The 14,984-nt window shown below is 34.9% G+C and overlaps 2 protein-coding genes across 4 annotated transcripts in view; one reads left to right on the forward strand and one right to left on the reverse strand.

Moving 5' to 3' along the window:
- Nucleotides 1–14,984, forward strand: part of LOC134840539 (26S proteasome non-ATPase regulatory subunit 14-like) — a 436,784-nt gene that overhangs the window by 61,448 nt on the left and 360,352 nt on the right. The window lies entirely within an intron of this gene.
- LOC134840590 (lysophosphatidic acid phosphatase type 6-like) overlaps nt 11,223–14,984 on the reverse strand; it is a 102,543-nt gene continuing 98,781 nt past the window's right edge. The window contains exons 4-5 of one of the 2 annotated variants that reach the window (XM_063856506.1): nt 14,635–14,903; nt 11,223–11,809 (exon numbers count right to left, since the gene is read on the reverse strand). In XM_063856506.1, coding sequence (XP_063712576.1) covers nt 11,478–11,809; nt 14,635–14,903 — 601 coding nt within the window. In that variant the 3' untranslated portion in view covers nt 11,223–11,477. Of the gene's footprint in view, nt 11,868–14,634; nt 14,904–14,984 lie in introns of both variants that reach the window. The other variant, XM_063856507.1, reaches the window with a different exon arrangement.

Raw genomic sequence — 14,984 nt, forward strand, 5'->3', positions numbered from 1 at the left:
ACTCTGCAAACGAGAATCCTTTTACTCAATACCTTTTTATTAGGACATTTACACTATCCATGCATGCTTTGGAATGGTTGTACTGAAGAAAACCTAGACAAAATGGAAACCAAATAAAATGGGGTATACGAATTGTCATGAACATAAAAATAAGAGAATCTGTCACATATGTGAGGGAAAAACACAGAATTCCCACTGCTAGAGATATAATCAAATACAGATCAATAAAATATCTTCATGAATTAAGCTAAAACAGAATTAGCGCATTTAACTTCCTGCAGTTTCCGAATTCTAATTTCCGCTTTAATCATCGCACCGGCTCAATTCTCCTGCCAGAATTGTGTAAAACCGATTTTCTTCGAGATCATTCCTATTTACACCAACAAAAAGTTTTAATTTGGTAATTCAAAACATCATCTCCACGAAGAAAACTTGTAAGCTATAAAACAAATTAATTAAAAAATGCTTTCTAGAGGATAAACTCTGATACATATAAATGGTAGACTCTTCCCCCTTACTTCTTTAGGAGAGTCTTAACTCATCTTAAATAATCTTATGTATTCAGTGACTGATGAAACATTTTTTAAATTCACGTATTTAATCATAATGAAAACTTGTTCTATCCACAATCAGTTTTGTAACTGCAAAAGTTGATGCAACAATAAAATATTTTCTCTCTTTCTCTCCCTGTTTGATACTTTAACATAATTTGAACTCACCGTTCAAAAACATAGGCGCTACGCGCAATACACCGAAGGCATAGAAACTGAAGCAAAAACCAAACAACTTGAACAACTAATAATTGAAGAATAACAGTTCTAGAACAAAAAATCGTACTAATACATGTATACACCAAAATTTTGCTGTATCGAGAAAGAGCCTGAAATAACAGTTCTAGAACTAAAAATCGTACTAACACATGTATAGGTTAAATTTTTGATATATCAACGAAGATCATAAAATAACACTTCTAGAACTAAAAATCGTACTAACACATGTATACACCAAAATTTTACTATATTGACAAAGAGCCTGAAATAACAGTTCGTGAGCTAAAAATCGTACGAACACATGTATACACCAAATTTTGCTATATTGGCAAAGATCATGAAATAACAGTTCGAGAGCTAAAAATCGTACTAACACATGTATACGTCAAATTTTTGCTATATTGACAAAGATCATGGAATAACAGTTCTAGAGCTAAAAATCGTACTAACACATGTATACACCAAAATTTTGCTATATTGACAGAGATCATGGAATAACAGTTCGAGAACTAAAAATGGTACTAACACATGTATACAATAAAATTTTGATATATTGACAAAGATCATGAAATAACAGTTCGAGAACTAAAAATCGTAATAACACATGTATACACTAAAATTTTGATATATTGATATAGATCATAAAATAACAGTTCGAGAACTAAAAATGGTACTAACACATGTATACGCTAAAATATTGCTATATTGACGAAGAGCCTGAAATAACAATTCTAGAGCTAAAATCGTACTAACACATGTATACACCAATATTTTGCTATATCGACAAAGAGCCTGAATAAACGTTGTAGAACTAAAAATCTTACTAACACATATATACACCAAAATTTTGCTATATTGACAAAGAGCCTGAAATATTGACAAAGGACCTGAAATAACAATCGTAGAACTACTAAATGTCGTACTTACGCATTGTAGATCAATTTCTATAGCTATAATAAAATACAAAAGATTGTGTTTGTATGTGTAGCAAAACGCCTCCTGTTTTACACCTAATACAAGTATACACAGACCAGTTAATTGAAACTACAGTGTACCTATTACAAGTATACACAGATCAGTTAAACTAAAGAAACTGTGTACCTAATACAAGTATACACGATCAGTTGATTGAAACTACAGTGTACCTAATACAAGTATACACAGCAGTTGAAATAGAAAAACTGTGTACCTAATACAAGTATACACAGACCAGTTGATTGAAACTACAGTGTACCTAATACAAGTATACACAGCAGTTGAAAAAAAACTGTGTACCTAATACAAGTATACACAGACCAGTTGATTGAAACTACAGTGTACCTAATACAAGTATACACAGCAGTTGAAAAAAAAATGTGTACCTAATACAAGTATACACAGACCAGTTGATTGAAACTACAGTGTACCTAATACAAGTATACACAAAAGTTGAAATAGAATAACTGTGTACCTAATACAAGTATACACAGATCAGTTGATTGAAACTACAGTGTACCTAATACAAGTATACACAGCAGTTGAAAAAAAACTGTACCTAATACAAGTATACACAGACCAGTTGATTGAAACTACAGTGTGCTTTACACTTTCTGGATGTCTAGTTGTAGACAAATTTTTGTTATGTCTCTCAAATGTACTCAAATCGTTCAAATGTACCTTGTTATATTTTTGATTGACTAGCAGTAGATGAGTTCTTTGTGATAATTTTCTTTGACTCTTTTTTGAAATTTACCATTACTGCATTTTATTCATTCTCTTAGAGGGTCACAGTTGACAATGCAGGTCACGTCGAAGAGTACGAGCATTTTGGACTACGTGTTTTAAGAATTTACAATCTGTTTTAATGTACGACCAATAAATTTTACACCTTAATTCTTAAAAAAAAAACATTTTCAATTCTTCCCTTGCCATTCTGAACAGGTGGTTACAAAGTTTTAGCTAGTCACTGTATGATTTTCTGCCAGCAGCTCAACTGGTCTGTGTATACTTGTATTAGGTACACAGTTTTTTTTCAACTGCTGTGTATACTTGTATTAGGTACACTGTAGTTTCAATCAATTGATCTGTGTATACTTGTATTAGGTACACAGTTATTCTATTTCAACTTTTGTGTATACTTGTATTAGGTAGTCTTAAGCGTACTACTAATAGGCGGTGTGTAAACGTGATACAACGCCTTGGGTGAACTCGAGCGTAATGGACGGGTTCTCGAGAAAGAACTCAGACAGGCTTACTTCGTTTGTGCATGGAGCGGGAAACAGATTTAAATCTATCAGAAACCGGCGTTTGTCACTAATAACAACGTGTGCAACATCTTTTGGCGTTGGTGCCCGACTGACAAGTCCACATGCCGGATTCTTGCACTTCAGAACTTTTCCCTGCAACCGAAAATGATTTCAGTTTTTATTCAACAACGATACAATAGTTTTCAATGCAATACAAAAGCATTGTCTGAATTACACACCTTGCTAAGTTCAATGACTTCAACATTTTTGATGTTGCACGAGGAGCAGGTGTCGTGGTTCGATTGTTGAATGCCCCACGACACAACTTGGACAACTTCGGTAACACAAGAGACCGCATCATCGGCAAGTGTTTATTTCACCTTTTCGAATTCGCCATTGGAGTCCATTGTTGGGACAATCGAAAGAGCCTGAATTGAATATCAGAAAACATATGCAAAATATATAAAAAGTTGATTTAGCAAGAACTCACGTTAACGACAGGTTCTTCGTTGAACAGTTTCACACGACCGTCTACTGTGACAATGGTTGACGGCGTGTGGATGTCATGTATAGGGTCCCAGACATTGACAGTCACCCTTTCACCAGTCTTGGTGGCAACTTGCAATTCATTCAACTCGTGATTAGGGAGATGCTCTACTTTTCTGCTTATAATTACGCAGTCAAAAGCAACTTCCCTGTCGACAAGTGCATCCATATTTGAAAAATCAGTGATCTAAACAATGGGCTAAACATAAATATCTATTCCCACCTCAATAAAGGATATGTATGTGTAAGAAGAATACTGCACGCACCAAATTGGGATTTTCAAATTTTTGCCATAAATGCTGTACAGACGACGTTCCACTGACTTTGGTATAACTGCCAACCATCAGTACCATTTGGCCTGGATCCCGTTTATCCGATTTTGGTGCCGCGCTTATTGAAACGGGTGTCTTCTCGGATGAGTATTTCATAAATACGCTGTGTTTTGATTTGTCAAAACACAGACCTCGCAGAACGTCGTTTTCTGTTTGTATGTGAAATTCAAAGAAGGAGTTTGCTCCCTTTTCTCGCAACCCTTTCACTGCATGTAAGAAACCACATGTCGGCGAATTCGATGGACTCGCGGGCGATTGTGCTGCTGAACTTGCATTGTCTAATCTGGCACGCTTGGGTGTAGTTGGCCCATCCATTTTATCAACAAGTTTCTTAAACGCAAAAAAAAATAAAACATTCCAAGGGAAACACACTAATCGACAGACTCCACAGCTTCTTAATAGAAAGCTAGACATCAGATACATCAACAATCAATTAAGGATAGTGAAAGAAAATAAAAATAGGTTTATGAAAACTAACAATGCTTTCGTATACGCATACATTTGTCTCCAACAGGTTGGAATAAACATGATCTAAACATGTATTATCGTTTGTAGTTGGTTGCGCGATTAGTGAGCGCAGTGACCATCCATCAAGCAAAAACCGTGGAAGACTACACTGCATCAACACATTCTCATTAAAATCTCCAAACATAACAGTGCCAACCTCGTTGCAAGTGTACATATCCAGACAATATCGCAAGGCAGTTCGCAGTTGAGAGTCAGTAGTCGCAGAGCGACGTCTGTGCACGCATATCAATACAGAGAGGTGACGACGAACGATGCAGAATTGAACATTTTGATACATCAAAAAGTGAACATCACATTCAGCATAAATGTCACTCTTGATGTAGCAAACAATACCAGTGTGTTGTCTGCTCGACGAAACGTTGTATTCAAAGTCATCACGATCTATGTTAAATCCTTGAATGCTAAACGAATCTGAAGAATCTGTGCTATTCAGCCAAGTTTCCACAAGGAAAATAAAATGACATCGGTATAAACTTTCGTCTGTCGCAAAAACTGCAAAATTAGACCTCAAGCTTTGAATGTTTTGATAGTACACGGAGGCATTGTACTCGTCCGCAAGATGCAGCTCAAAAGGGAGTTCCAACACTTTTGTGCAACGCAAGCGTTCCATCTCTGTTGTTACCTAAACAACAAAGAAAGCTTCAAAAACACATTTACATATACTACATTAACCTTATCGTACTGGTTACAGTTACCTTCTGACACACTGAAATTTGATGTTCGTACAGACTATCGACAATATAAAGATTGTCTTCGGCAAACACGCGACCAATCCCTACATAATGCAATGCATTCACTGATCGCCCAGATCGGAAATCACATTCGACAATTTGATAGCCATCTCCTAGAAACAAAAGCAAACAAAAAGGAAAGGACTTTCGCAAACAATATTTCGAGTTACAAGAATACAAGTTACCTTGCGACTTGTGAATTGTAATCGCGCCAGCAAATACAATCGGAAACTGTTTCCTTGCAATACGAAGTGACTGGTTTTTGCCCATACTCAACACCCGAGTAACCATAACAAGAGGGGTCCATAATAATGAAATATCGTCTGTGAAATAATTTGAAAAAAGGGCTCTTTGATGATGACCAACGTTCGAATCTTCAAATTCCAGCCATATCATTGACGGCAAATTGTTCCGGGAAACTACTTTGCGAAGAACACCTGTTTTCCCATTGCACAGCTTATCAGATGTTGAAATGTTGATGGTAAGCATGTATCGTAGTCCAATGCAAAGATTCAACTCTTTATGCAGTTGACCGGTGTCTTTTGGGTCAAGATTAGCAACTTTTGATAAAATTGTGTCCGACAACGTGCAAGATGAAAATTCTCCGGAAACGGAATCAAGAGCATTTGCCAAATATCGTTCACCCGCAAAATTATTCAGAATAATGTCATTATGGTCTCGCACTTCTTTGTTTCGTCGGCATATTCGCAAAACGCCACTGTCTGACAAGATATGTTTTGAGAATACTCTGTTATTTAAAGCAGCAATGTCCTGTGGGGTTTGTTTCCCTTCTCGCAATCTGTTGGGTTTTTCAGCAAAAAGTTGGTCATTTGCTTGTCTCATAATTTTCTTTAATTCAAATAGACGTACAAAATCCCACAATATTCCTGCAAAGGCACTGTATGGCACAGAATGTGGTCTCGGAACTTCAAACGGATAGTTGTCCATAATTGGTGCTAACTGAAACAAATCACCAACAAGAAGCGTTGGTATACCACCCATAGCAACATCACGTCCAGTTATTTCTCGCAATCGCATGTCAATGCAATACAGCAAAGTGGCACCAACTACTGAAATCTCATCAATGACAACGAATTTGAGTTCACGATACTTGTTTTGATAAAAGTGCAATCGCTCTGGTGAAATGGCAAGAATTTTGTTGGGTGAATTTCCTTTTTTCAATCCAAGAGCGTGATGGATAGTTTGACCATCTAAATGAGTGGCAGCAATTCCATATGACGCCATGACGAGCACAGTTATATCTGAAGGGTCTTAATCGGGAGAGCACATTGAACAATGGCTTTAGTTAAATGTGTCTTCCCAGTACCAGCACCACCAGACAGAAAGGGTATTTCGTAGTCGCTTTGATCAGGTACTTTGAATTTTCGAATCATTGTATAGAAGAACGTTTTTAGCAAGAATCTTTGTTTTTAGCAAGAACGTTAGGAATCTTCATTCTTTGTTGACTTCTCAATCGATTTATAGCTTCGTACTGGGGGTTATTTCGGAAATGTTGTTTAACAACATTTGTCTTTAGAATCTTATATTGTTCGTTACTTCTTGACAAGTGTTGGTGTTCTTTGAAATTTGGCAAAACTCGTAATTTGCTCAATCGCTGTCGATTATATTCTTGCTTGCGGTCAGTTCGCACTTGACCAATGGAATCTTTTCGCTGTGATACGCGCTCTTGCTCCACAAAAGTTGGACTCTTACGCAAACGTTCCAAACGCTGCCGATTGTATTCTCTTTTTGAGTTCTTTTTATCAAAAATTGTGGCCGCCAAATCAAACTCAATGGAGACTGGTGTTAGATCCACGTGACTGGGAACTGAATTTTGCGACAAACTATTTGTGTGGTTTATTGTCTTCGCCTTCTCGCGCTTCGTTCGTGCCCATTCTGCCTGGTACACTTTCCGATCCATCTTTGACTTTGTTAATTTCTTAACATTACCACAAGTGTTATTTGATAAATTGTCCAGCAGCATAATATTGGCAGCGGGTGTTGGATACATATCTTTCTTTTCACAAAGAATAACATAAGCAGAACCCCAATCAGGGACATGGTGGTGCGATATGGTGCAATCGTTAACGCAAAGGTACTCATGAGCGGTTTTTATGACAGTAAAGTAATGACCGTATTCAAAAGACCCCGTGTGAATAACAGCAGCCTTTACTCCGTAATCACATCCACCAATTTCGATTGTTTCACCAATTGTGACTTCTGCTCTAGAGTAAACGCGATTGCCAGCGACAAACATGTAACGCGCAATCAGCAAAATAACAGTATTTGCAATATGGGTTGGTTCTTTAGTTGTTATTGCCCTTTCTGAGATACGTGGAATTTGGACATGTTACATTAACGGCTTGGTTGACGAAGTGATTGACCACAAGCTCCTGCAGAAGTTGACCATTGCGTGGAGGACTTAAAACTAACGCAGAAGTAGTTTCAGGTCTTCTCCATGACACATTACACAGACAACACGTGAAATTATCTGAATACGATATTTCGAAGAAATTCCATTGGCCCTCAGATTTAAATGCATTGATAATTGACAGTAGTACCTCGGAAGCATCGTGCTGATGTCCATAGGTATATGAGAAGCTGTAATTCAAATCAAGATGCTGGAGAATTTTAACTTTGGAAGTAGACGCATTGATGAAAAAGTTTTCTGTGGACAGCATTTGAAAAAATATCTCTTTCACAGTTGAAATTAACACGCCACCATGGTCAAATTCAGTAAGTCTACTGAGCCGATCTCTGATGCAAGCGCTTGACAACAAAAGCTGAAGAACAGAATTGAGATAGCAACTGTTGTCATCATTTGCAATGCCCGTGGGTCGAAATGGCTCCATTACATGACTGAAAATAGAAGTAACATAAAATTTAACATTTTGCTTTACGTTATTGAGTCCACGCTCCAACAAATTCTTTTTTGAGAAATACAAAAGCAAATTTGAAAATTAATTACCGGACAGATATAACTATAGATAAATCTTTAAAATAAATAATTTAGAATCATTTTTGATGTAGCTGCAACCCAAAAGCAAGTGGACAAATCTCGTTGGCAGCGTTCCCTGTAAATCGTTGTACGCTAATTGGTGATATACAGATCTTTCTGAAAATATCCTAAACAGAACAATAAATTGAAAATCATTTTTTGCTTTTAACTACATAGCTAAGAAGTAAAACATCAAATTTCACAATCAAAAAACAAAGACGCTAACTAAATAAATAAATAAATGAACGAACAAACCAACAAATGAACGAACAAACCAAAAATAAATAAACATAAATAAATAAATGAATAAATAAATACATACATGAATAATAAATAAAAGCAAAACTAAATGAAAGAAAATAATTAAATAAATATAGCAATAAATATCAACGAATAAACAAAACACACCTGATAAATAAATAAACAATAAAAAAATAAATCAATACATAAATAAATAAATACATAAATAAATAAATAAATAAATAAATAAATAAACGCAAAACTGGAATGTACAAATAATTAAATTAACATGAAAAAATATATATCTCATGAACAAATAACAAAACAAACAGACCCATAATATAAATAAATGAAAGTAAATGAATTAAATAAATACACATACATAAATAATAAAAGCAAAACTAAATGAAAGAAAGAATAATTAAATAAATATAGAAATAAATATCAACAAAATAACAAAACACACCTGATAAATAAATAAGCAAAAAAAAAATAAATCAATACTTAAATAAATAAATAAATACATAAATGAATACATAAATAAATAAATATATAAATAAATAAAAGCAAAAATGAAATGTACAAATAATTAAATAGACATGAAAAAATATATATGAACAAATAACCAAACAAACAGACCCATAATATGAATAAATGAAAATAAATAAATGAAATAAATACACATGCATAAATAATAAAAGCAAAACTAAATGAAAGAAAGAATAATTAAATAAATATAGAAATAAATATCAACAAATAAACAAAACACACCTGATAAATAAATAAGCAATAAAAAAATAAATCAATACATAAATAAATAAATAAATACATAAATAAATACATAAATAAATAAATAAATAAATAAAAGCAAAAGTGAAATGTAAAAATAATTAAATAGACATGAAAAAATATATATGAACAAATAACCAAACAAACAGACCCATAATATAAATAAATGAAAATAAATAAATTAAATAAATACACACGCAGAAGTAATAAAAGCAAAACTAAATGAAAGAAAGAATAATTAAATAATTAAACAAAACACGTGATAAAAATAAACAAAAATAAATATGTACATACATAAATTATAAATAAATATAAGCAAACTAAACATAATTAAATAAATAGAAGAACAGATAATTAAATAAATAAAGATGAACAAATAAAGAAACAAACATACGCAATCACGTGACATAGCGCGATATAGTCCAGCCCACATGATAATTGATAACTGTGGACGTTATTTGTCGACACTTGACAACAGACAACATTAAAAAAAACGTTACACGATACCATAACACCTTGACTAAAGTCTTCGGTGTAAATACCCTCTTTGAAATAGTTTAAATAGTCGCTTTAAAGGTAATGATAGCAAACTTTGCCAAGCCGCCTTCAGCTATGAAATTGTTCCAAGTAGAACACTAAAAATGCCAGCACGGTTTAAAACCATTTATCCACGAGGGAAAGGAACAACATACGAGCTGTACAGCTCATCACGGAGAACCGCTGTTGTGCCCCTGCTTAAGAACTACAGGATTTTTTTGCTTGATTTTCTCGGCTGGGTAATGTTGCCTCACCCTCAAGCAACGAGCACGAATCATGGTGGGCCTCGAACATTCGACCTTTTGACTGAGAGGCGGAGACGGTTGAAAAAACCATCACCCAAAAACATAAATTTCCCATGAATTAGTTTTTTATAGTGCCTGAGCCAAGCGCTCTTTAAGCGAATCAAACGTACACTGAAACTGGCAGAAACATGTAGTTCTTTTTCACGTCATCCAAGATATTAATTTGAATATTTGGCTTCGAACTGACAAATTCCAAAAACCCATTCATAACAGATTTCAGTGACTCTATTGTTCGCTCTGTTGGTGATGAAACTGCGCGTAATGCTCGACTGGGGTTCTTTTCGAATTCAGTTGCGAAGAAGGACTTGTAGCGACTATAGAGATCTTTTCCCATTTGAAACATCTGCTCTGCCCCTTTTGTAGTCAGCATTGCATTTGCGTTGATACTAAATCAAACAGGCACATTATTTCAATGAGCAGGTCTGCCGATTGACGCGTTTTCTGAAGTTATCAAGGGAAATTTGTCATTCAGTTTTGCTCGTCACCGAAAAGCACCTCTAACAACGGACTTCAAGAGAAATTAAAAATAGCTTATTAACGCTAGTCATTAAGCTAAACAAATTGCAACGTTTCTCTGTTCAGATTTTAGCAATATGAATATTACTGCAAATCAATGACTGGGATTTCATCTCGAAAAAATTGCAAGGATACTTTTTTTTTGAAAAATTGGTTTAAAAAAATATTTGATCGTTAGTTGACCATCTATGGGATGTTTTTCGCATATGAGAGCTTTTGACATGGTATTTTTTGTTCTATGCAAGATTTTGCTACGATATCTTTTGATTTGACGTCGAATTGTCATACAAAACCTCTCGCTTTTAAGTTCAATTTAGTTACCTGCAGTCGAATTCCAAATTCAATCCTTCGCTCGGAACTATAGATACTTCTTTGTACATATACAAATCCTTGCCGTTGAAACATTCTTTATTTAAATTTGAGAAAAACTTGTCGTCAAATACTTTTTTCCGAAGTCCGACTGTCTTCCCGGAAAATGGCGTTCTGTGTCCATGACGAAAAACAGAAACTACTCGTTTTAAGACGTATTTAGCCGACAAATCATTCGACAGATTTTTCTCATCGTAATATGCGAAGTTGTTGAACTCTGCAAAAGTAATCTCTTCTCTCATCTTAGTTTCCATATCGCAAATAAATTTCACAAATACAAACTGAAACGTATCACTAATCACCACTAATCGGTTCAAAATTAATTTAAAACGGTAACAAAACTTATCTTGACTTATACTTTCAAATGTTTTGAACATATTACAAAGAAAAAGCCTCAAGTATGTACATTTCAAACGACCTTACTAATTTAGTATGGAAATCGATGTATCAATCAGTCTTATTAACACCAACGCGTACTATTAATACCAGCAAAAAATAGGCAAATTTTTTGATCATTAACGCGTTTATTTTATGGCCTTTAACTTGGTTTATTGTTACATCGCGTTAGTTAAACCCATTCTAATTGCAAAATTATAACGTCAAATTTCTCTTGACATACTCTACAAATCCTTCATAAGGTATTAATGCCGTGTCGCTTTTACAAAGGACCTTGAGCACAATTGGAATCAAATTATATAGCACCATAATCATTTTCTGCTTTGTTTCTTTATGCTCATAGAGCTCGAACTCGATGTTGTGACCAAAATCTGGCCATGTGAAATCATTTGCTCTCAAGGCTAGCCTGACAAAGTTGACCGTAGTATCGTGTGCACTCAGTAACGCGAGAATTTTGTCATCATTGCCTAATATTTGCAGCAATGCTTCGAAAAACGGGCCAGCCGTTTTCTGTATTCCTTTCTCAACTGAAACAAGACTGCTCGTTGAAGCGAAGCCCTGAATGTTCCAACTGCCTTTAAAGGTCTATAGAGCAGCAATAACATGACAAAATTAAATGTTATAAAAAAAACAAAAAAAAAATCATCCCCTCACACCCCAAATAAAATACAAAAAGATAGATTTCACTCCTAGTAACAAATCAATAATGGCAAATAAGTGTCATTCAAGCAATTTGGAACGAGTTCTCAAACGGATTAAATCTCGCGCGTTAATTGTCCCAAATTGGCCATATTGGCAATCTTTAAACCCCATTACTGTGCAAAATATGATCACAGGCGACAAATTTTCAATTTTAAGCTCAGGATAACAACACCTTTTGAATAATATTTTAAAACCTCCGTCAAAAATGCTTTGTTAAAAAGTCAATATTTGTCTCAAGAAAAAACCACCCCCAGCACAAATATTCCGTTACTTTCGTTACAAAAGTCAGATCAATTATCAATAAAAAAGGGTGTAAGAATCAAGTTTAAATTTGATAACAAATTACCAGATCATGTTGCTCTAAATTGGTCTGAGAGCTAAAAATTTCAGTCAGTTGTTCTCGACTCAGACAATATTTTTCGATTCAGAATCAAAACTAATTGAACTTCACTATAATACCACAGATTTGTAATACGTAGATCAACCATTCAATCTGCGTGTTTCGTAGAAGCAATATAGCATGTCGAAGATCTAAGAGTTTCAAGAACTTTGTATCATCGGTACTTTTTTCACAAAACTAACTGAATTAGAGGAAATCTAAAAATAACACAGAGGCGAAATTACACTTCGTATACACGAGCAAAAAAATGACTAATACCGCTACTGGGAAAAACTGAATGAGTAAAACTTTGACGCACGTAAAAAGTAACGCACGCCAATTATGAGTCTACATAATTGTTAAGTGACGCAAGCCAATTGTGACGCATTAGCAGTACCAGTCAATTTGAAAGAAAAAAAGAAATTTACCAAATAACATGCCTTAAATTATAAAGCTGATGCATTTTAACTAGTATACGAAAAAAATTATTAAAAATATCCGATCCTGCCCAGGTTCGAACCCCCTTACTTTGTTGCGGGTGTCCTCCCCTACCTCTACGCTACAGATCCATAATAGCTTGAAGCTAAAGTGTTTTTTTTAATATCATAGTCTGTGTTAATGTCCTTAGAATTGGCTGTATTTAATAGCTGGTTATTGATCAAAATGAACAATTTCAAAATGGACACATTTTTTCGCAACAAGTCTACATCGCAGCAATATTTGCGACTTAAGTTGGAAAAAAAAAGATAAATAATACAATAACACTAGCTATGCTTGTGTAATAAAGCATATTCAAAATTCAAAACTAAGAAGAAAACATTCAAGTTTTTTACGCTAAACTTGTAGCAGAATTAAATTTGGAGGCCAGCCTTTTATCAAACTCCTCGCAGCCTTCATTCAATTTTTAATTTATTCTGAAAAACCGAAAAATACAGATAAGTTTCTCTTCACAGTAACAAAAATTTCGAGAATCCGAATAACGGCTGAAACGACCTTAGTATGACATCACACTTGACACCCTTCGAACTGCCTTTGGATTAGCAAACTGGACTAGTGAAACGGACCCTGAGCCATGACATCACACTTGACACCCTTCGAACTGCCTTTGGATTAGCAAACTGGACTAGTGAAACGGACCCTGAGCCATTGTTTCTTCCTACCCCTAGGGGGCGGTCGGAAAAATATTGCTTCATCAGAAAAAATTATGAGGCCGTCAAAAAATAAGGAGAGAAATGATAATCTGACAACCCAAATTTCCCCAGAAAAAAAATTCAATTCGCATTTTAAAAAAATTTTGCATAAAATTCTATTTAAAATTGAACCCCGGACCCTAGTGGTTTTCTAAGCGCCAAACGAGCAAAATTGGTGGCTACTAAGCTGATGAATCTTATGAAAAAGGTTGTTCAACAAAAAATAGGACTTCTTGAACATCAGGGCCAAGCCCGTAATGTTCCAATTGTACTTTAAGGTCAATTTAAACATTTTTGGTGGAACAACTGACAAAATAACCGAAAAAATCATTTTTCTCTTCAATTTATCCCCCTATACGCTAATGAATACTACAAAGTGATGTATTTTGAGTCTTGTATTACAATATTATGACCAAATAACTTGCCTTAATTCATTTTGAAACGCTTAAATCTGCCGCCTACGCGGCGTATTATAAGAACGCGATATATCGCGCAATAATTATTCCAAATTGTCTAAATTAGCAACTTTTAAACCCCCATAACTTTACAACACAAAGGCGAAGCTTCGCTTGGCAAAGTCTACCAAGAACAAGACAAAAAGCAGCTTTAAAAAATTCAATAAGAAAAAGTATAAATAAGCCTCGAATTAGCAAAAATTCGCGGCTACGTCTGAGATTCAAACCTGCGACCTTGAGATTAAGAGTCACACACACTAACTACAAATACAGCACAGAACATATGCTATGACGCTAGTGTAAAAACGATCACAGCTGAAATATCTTTTTGATTATGAGCTCAAGAATACAATATCTGTCAGATGGTATAAAAAAATTGACTGAATAAAAAATTGACTGAATAAAAAAACCACCACAAACATAAATATTCCGCATTTTCTTCGAAAGTCAGAACAACAAGGTCAAATACATGTCGCAATAACTTTGCTAATCGCACGGATAAAAATGCGTGTAATCTACAACATCTTAAAATTAAAAACCCTCTCCCTTAATATCTAATTCATAGATCTCATTTCTCAGCATTTCTCAGAGTTTTTTCCTAATCAGACCAAAAAAAAATCAATTACCTAGCATGCTTTCAGCTGCCACTGCGTAAGTGGTCATTCTACCACACAGTACTTTATCCTCCGCTATCTGCGACAAGCTATCGGGCAGAGGATATCCGAATCTCTCAAATGACGTCATGTAGTCTCGAATCATCTGCAGATCTATGCTTTCGGGTGAAGCACCTGTCGTCTGAATTAAAGAACTAGCCCATGTTTCGTACCCTTTGATATATTTACACTTGAAGTCGTGAGAGTGAGCTGTACCGATTCCGTCCAGAAGATCAGGATGTCTGAATCAGACAAAATCTATTTTACAAACACATTTAACACAGAGACGAAGCTGTGCTTCGCAAACAAGCGAGTACACGACA

The sequence above is a fragment of the Symsagittifera roscoffensis genome, chromosome 2 (assembly GCF_963678635.1).
Source record: "Symsagittifera roscoffensis chromosome 2, txSymRosc1.1, whole genome shotgun sequence".
Taxonomy (NCBI): domain Eukaryota; kingdom Metazoa; phylum Xenacoelomorpha; order Acoela; family Convolutidae; genus Symsagittifera; species Symsagittifera roscoffensis.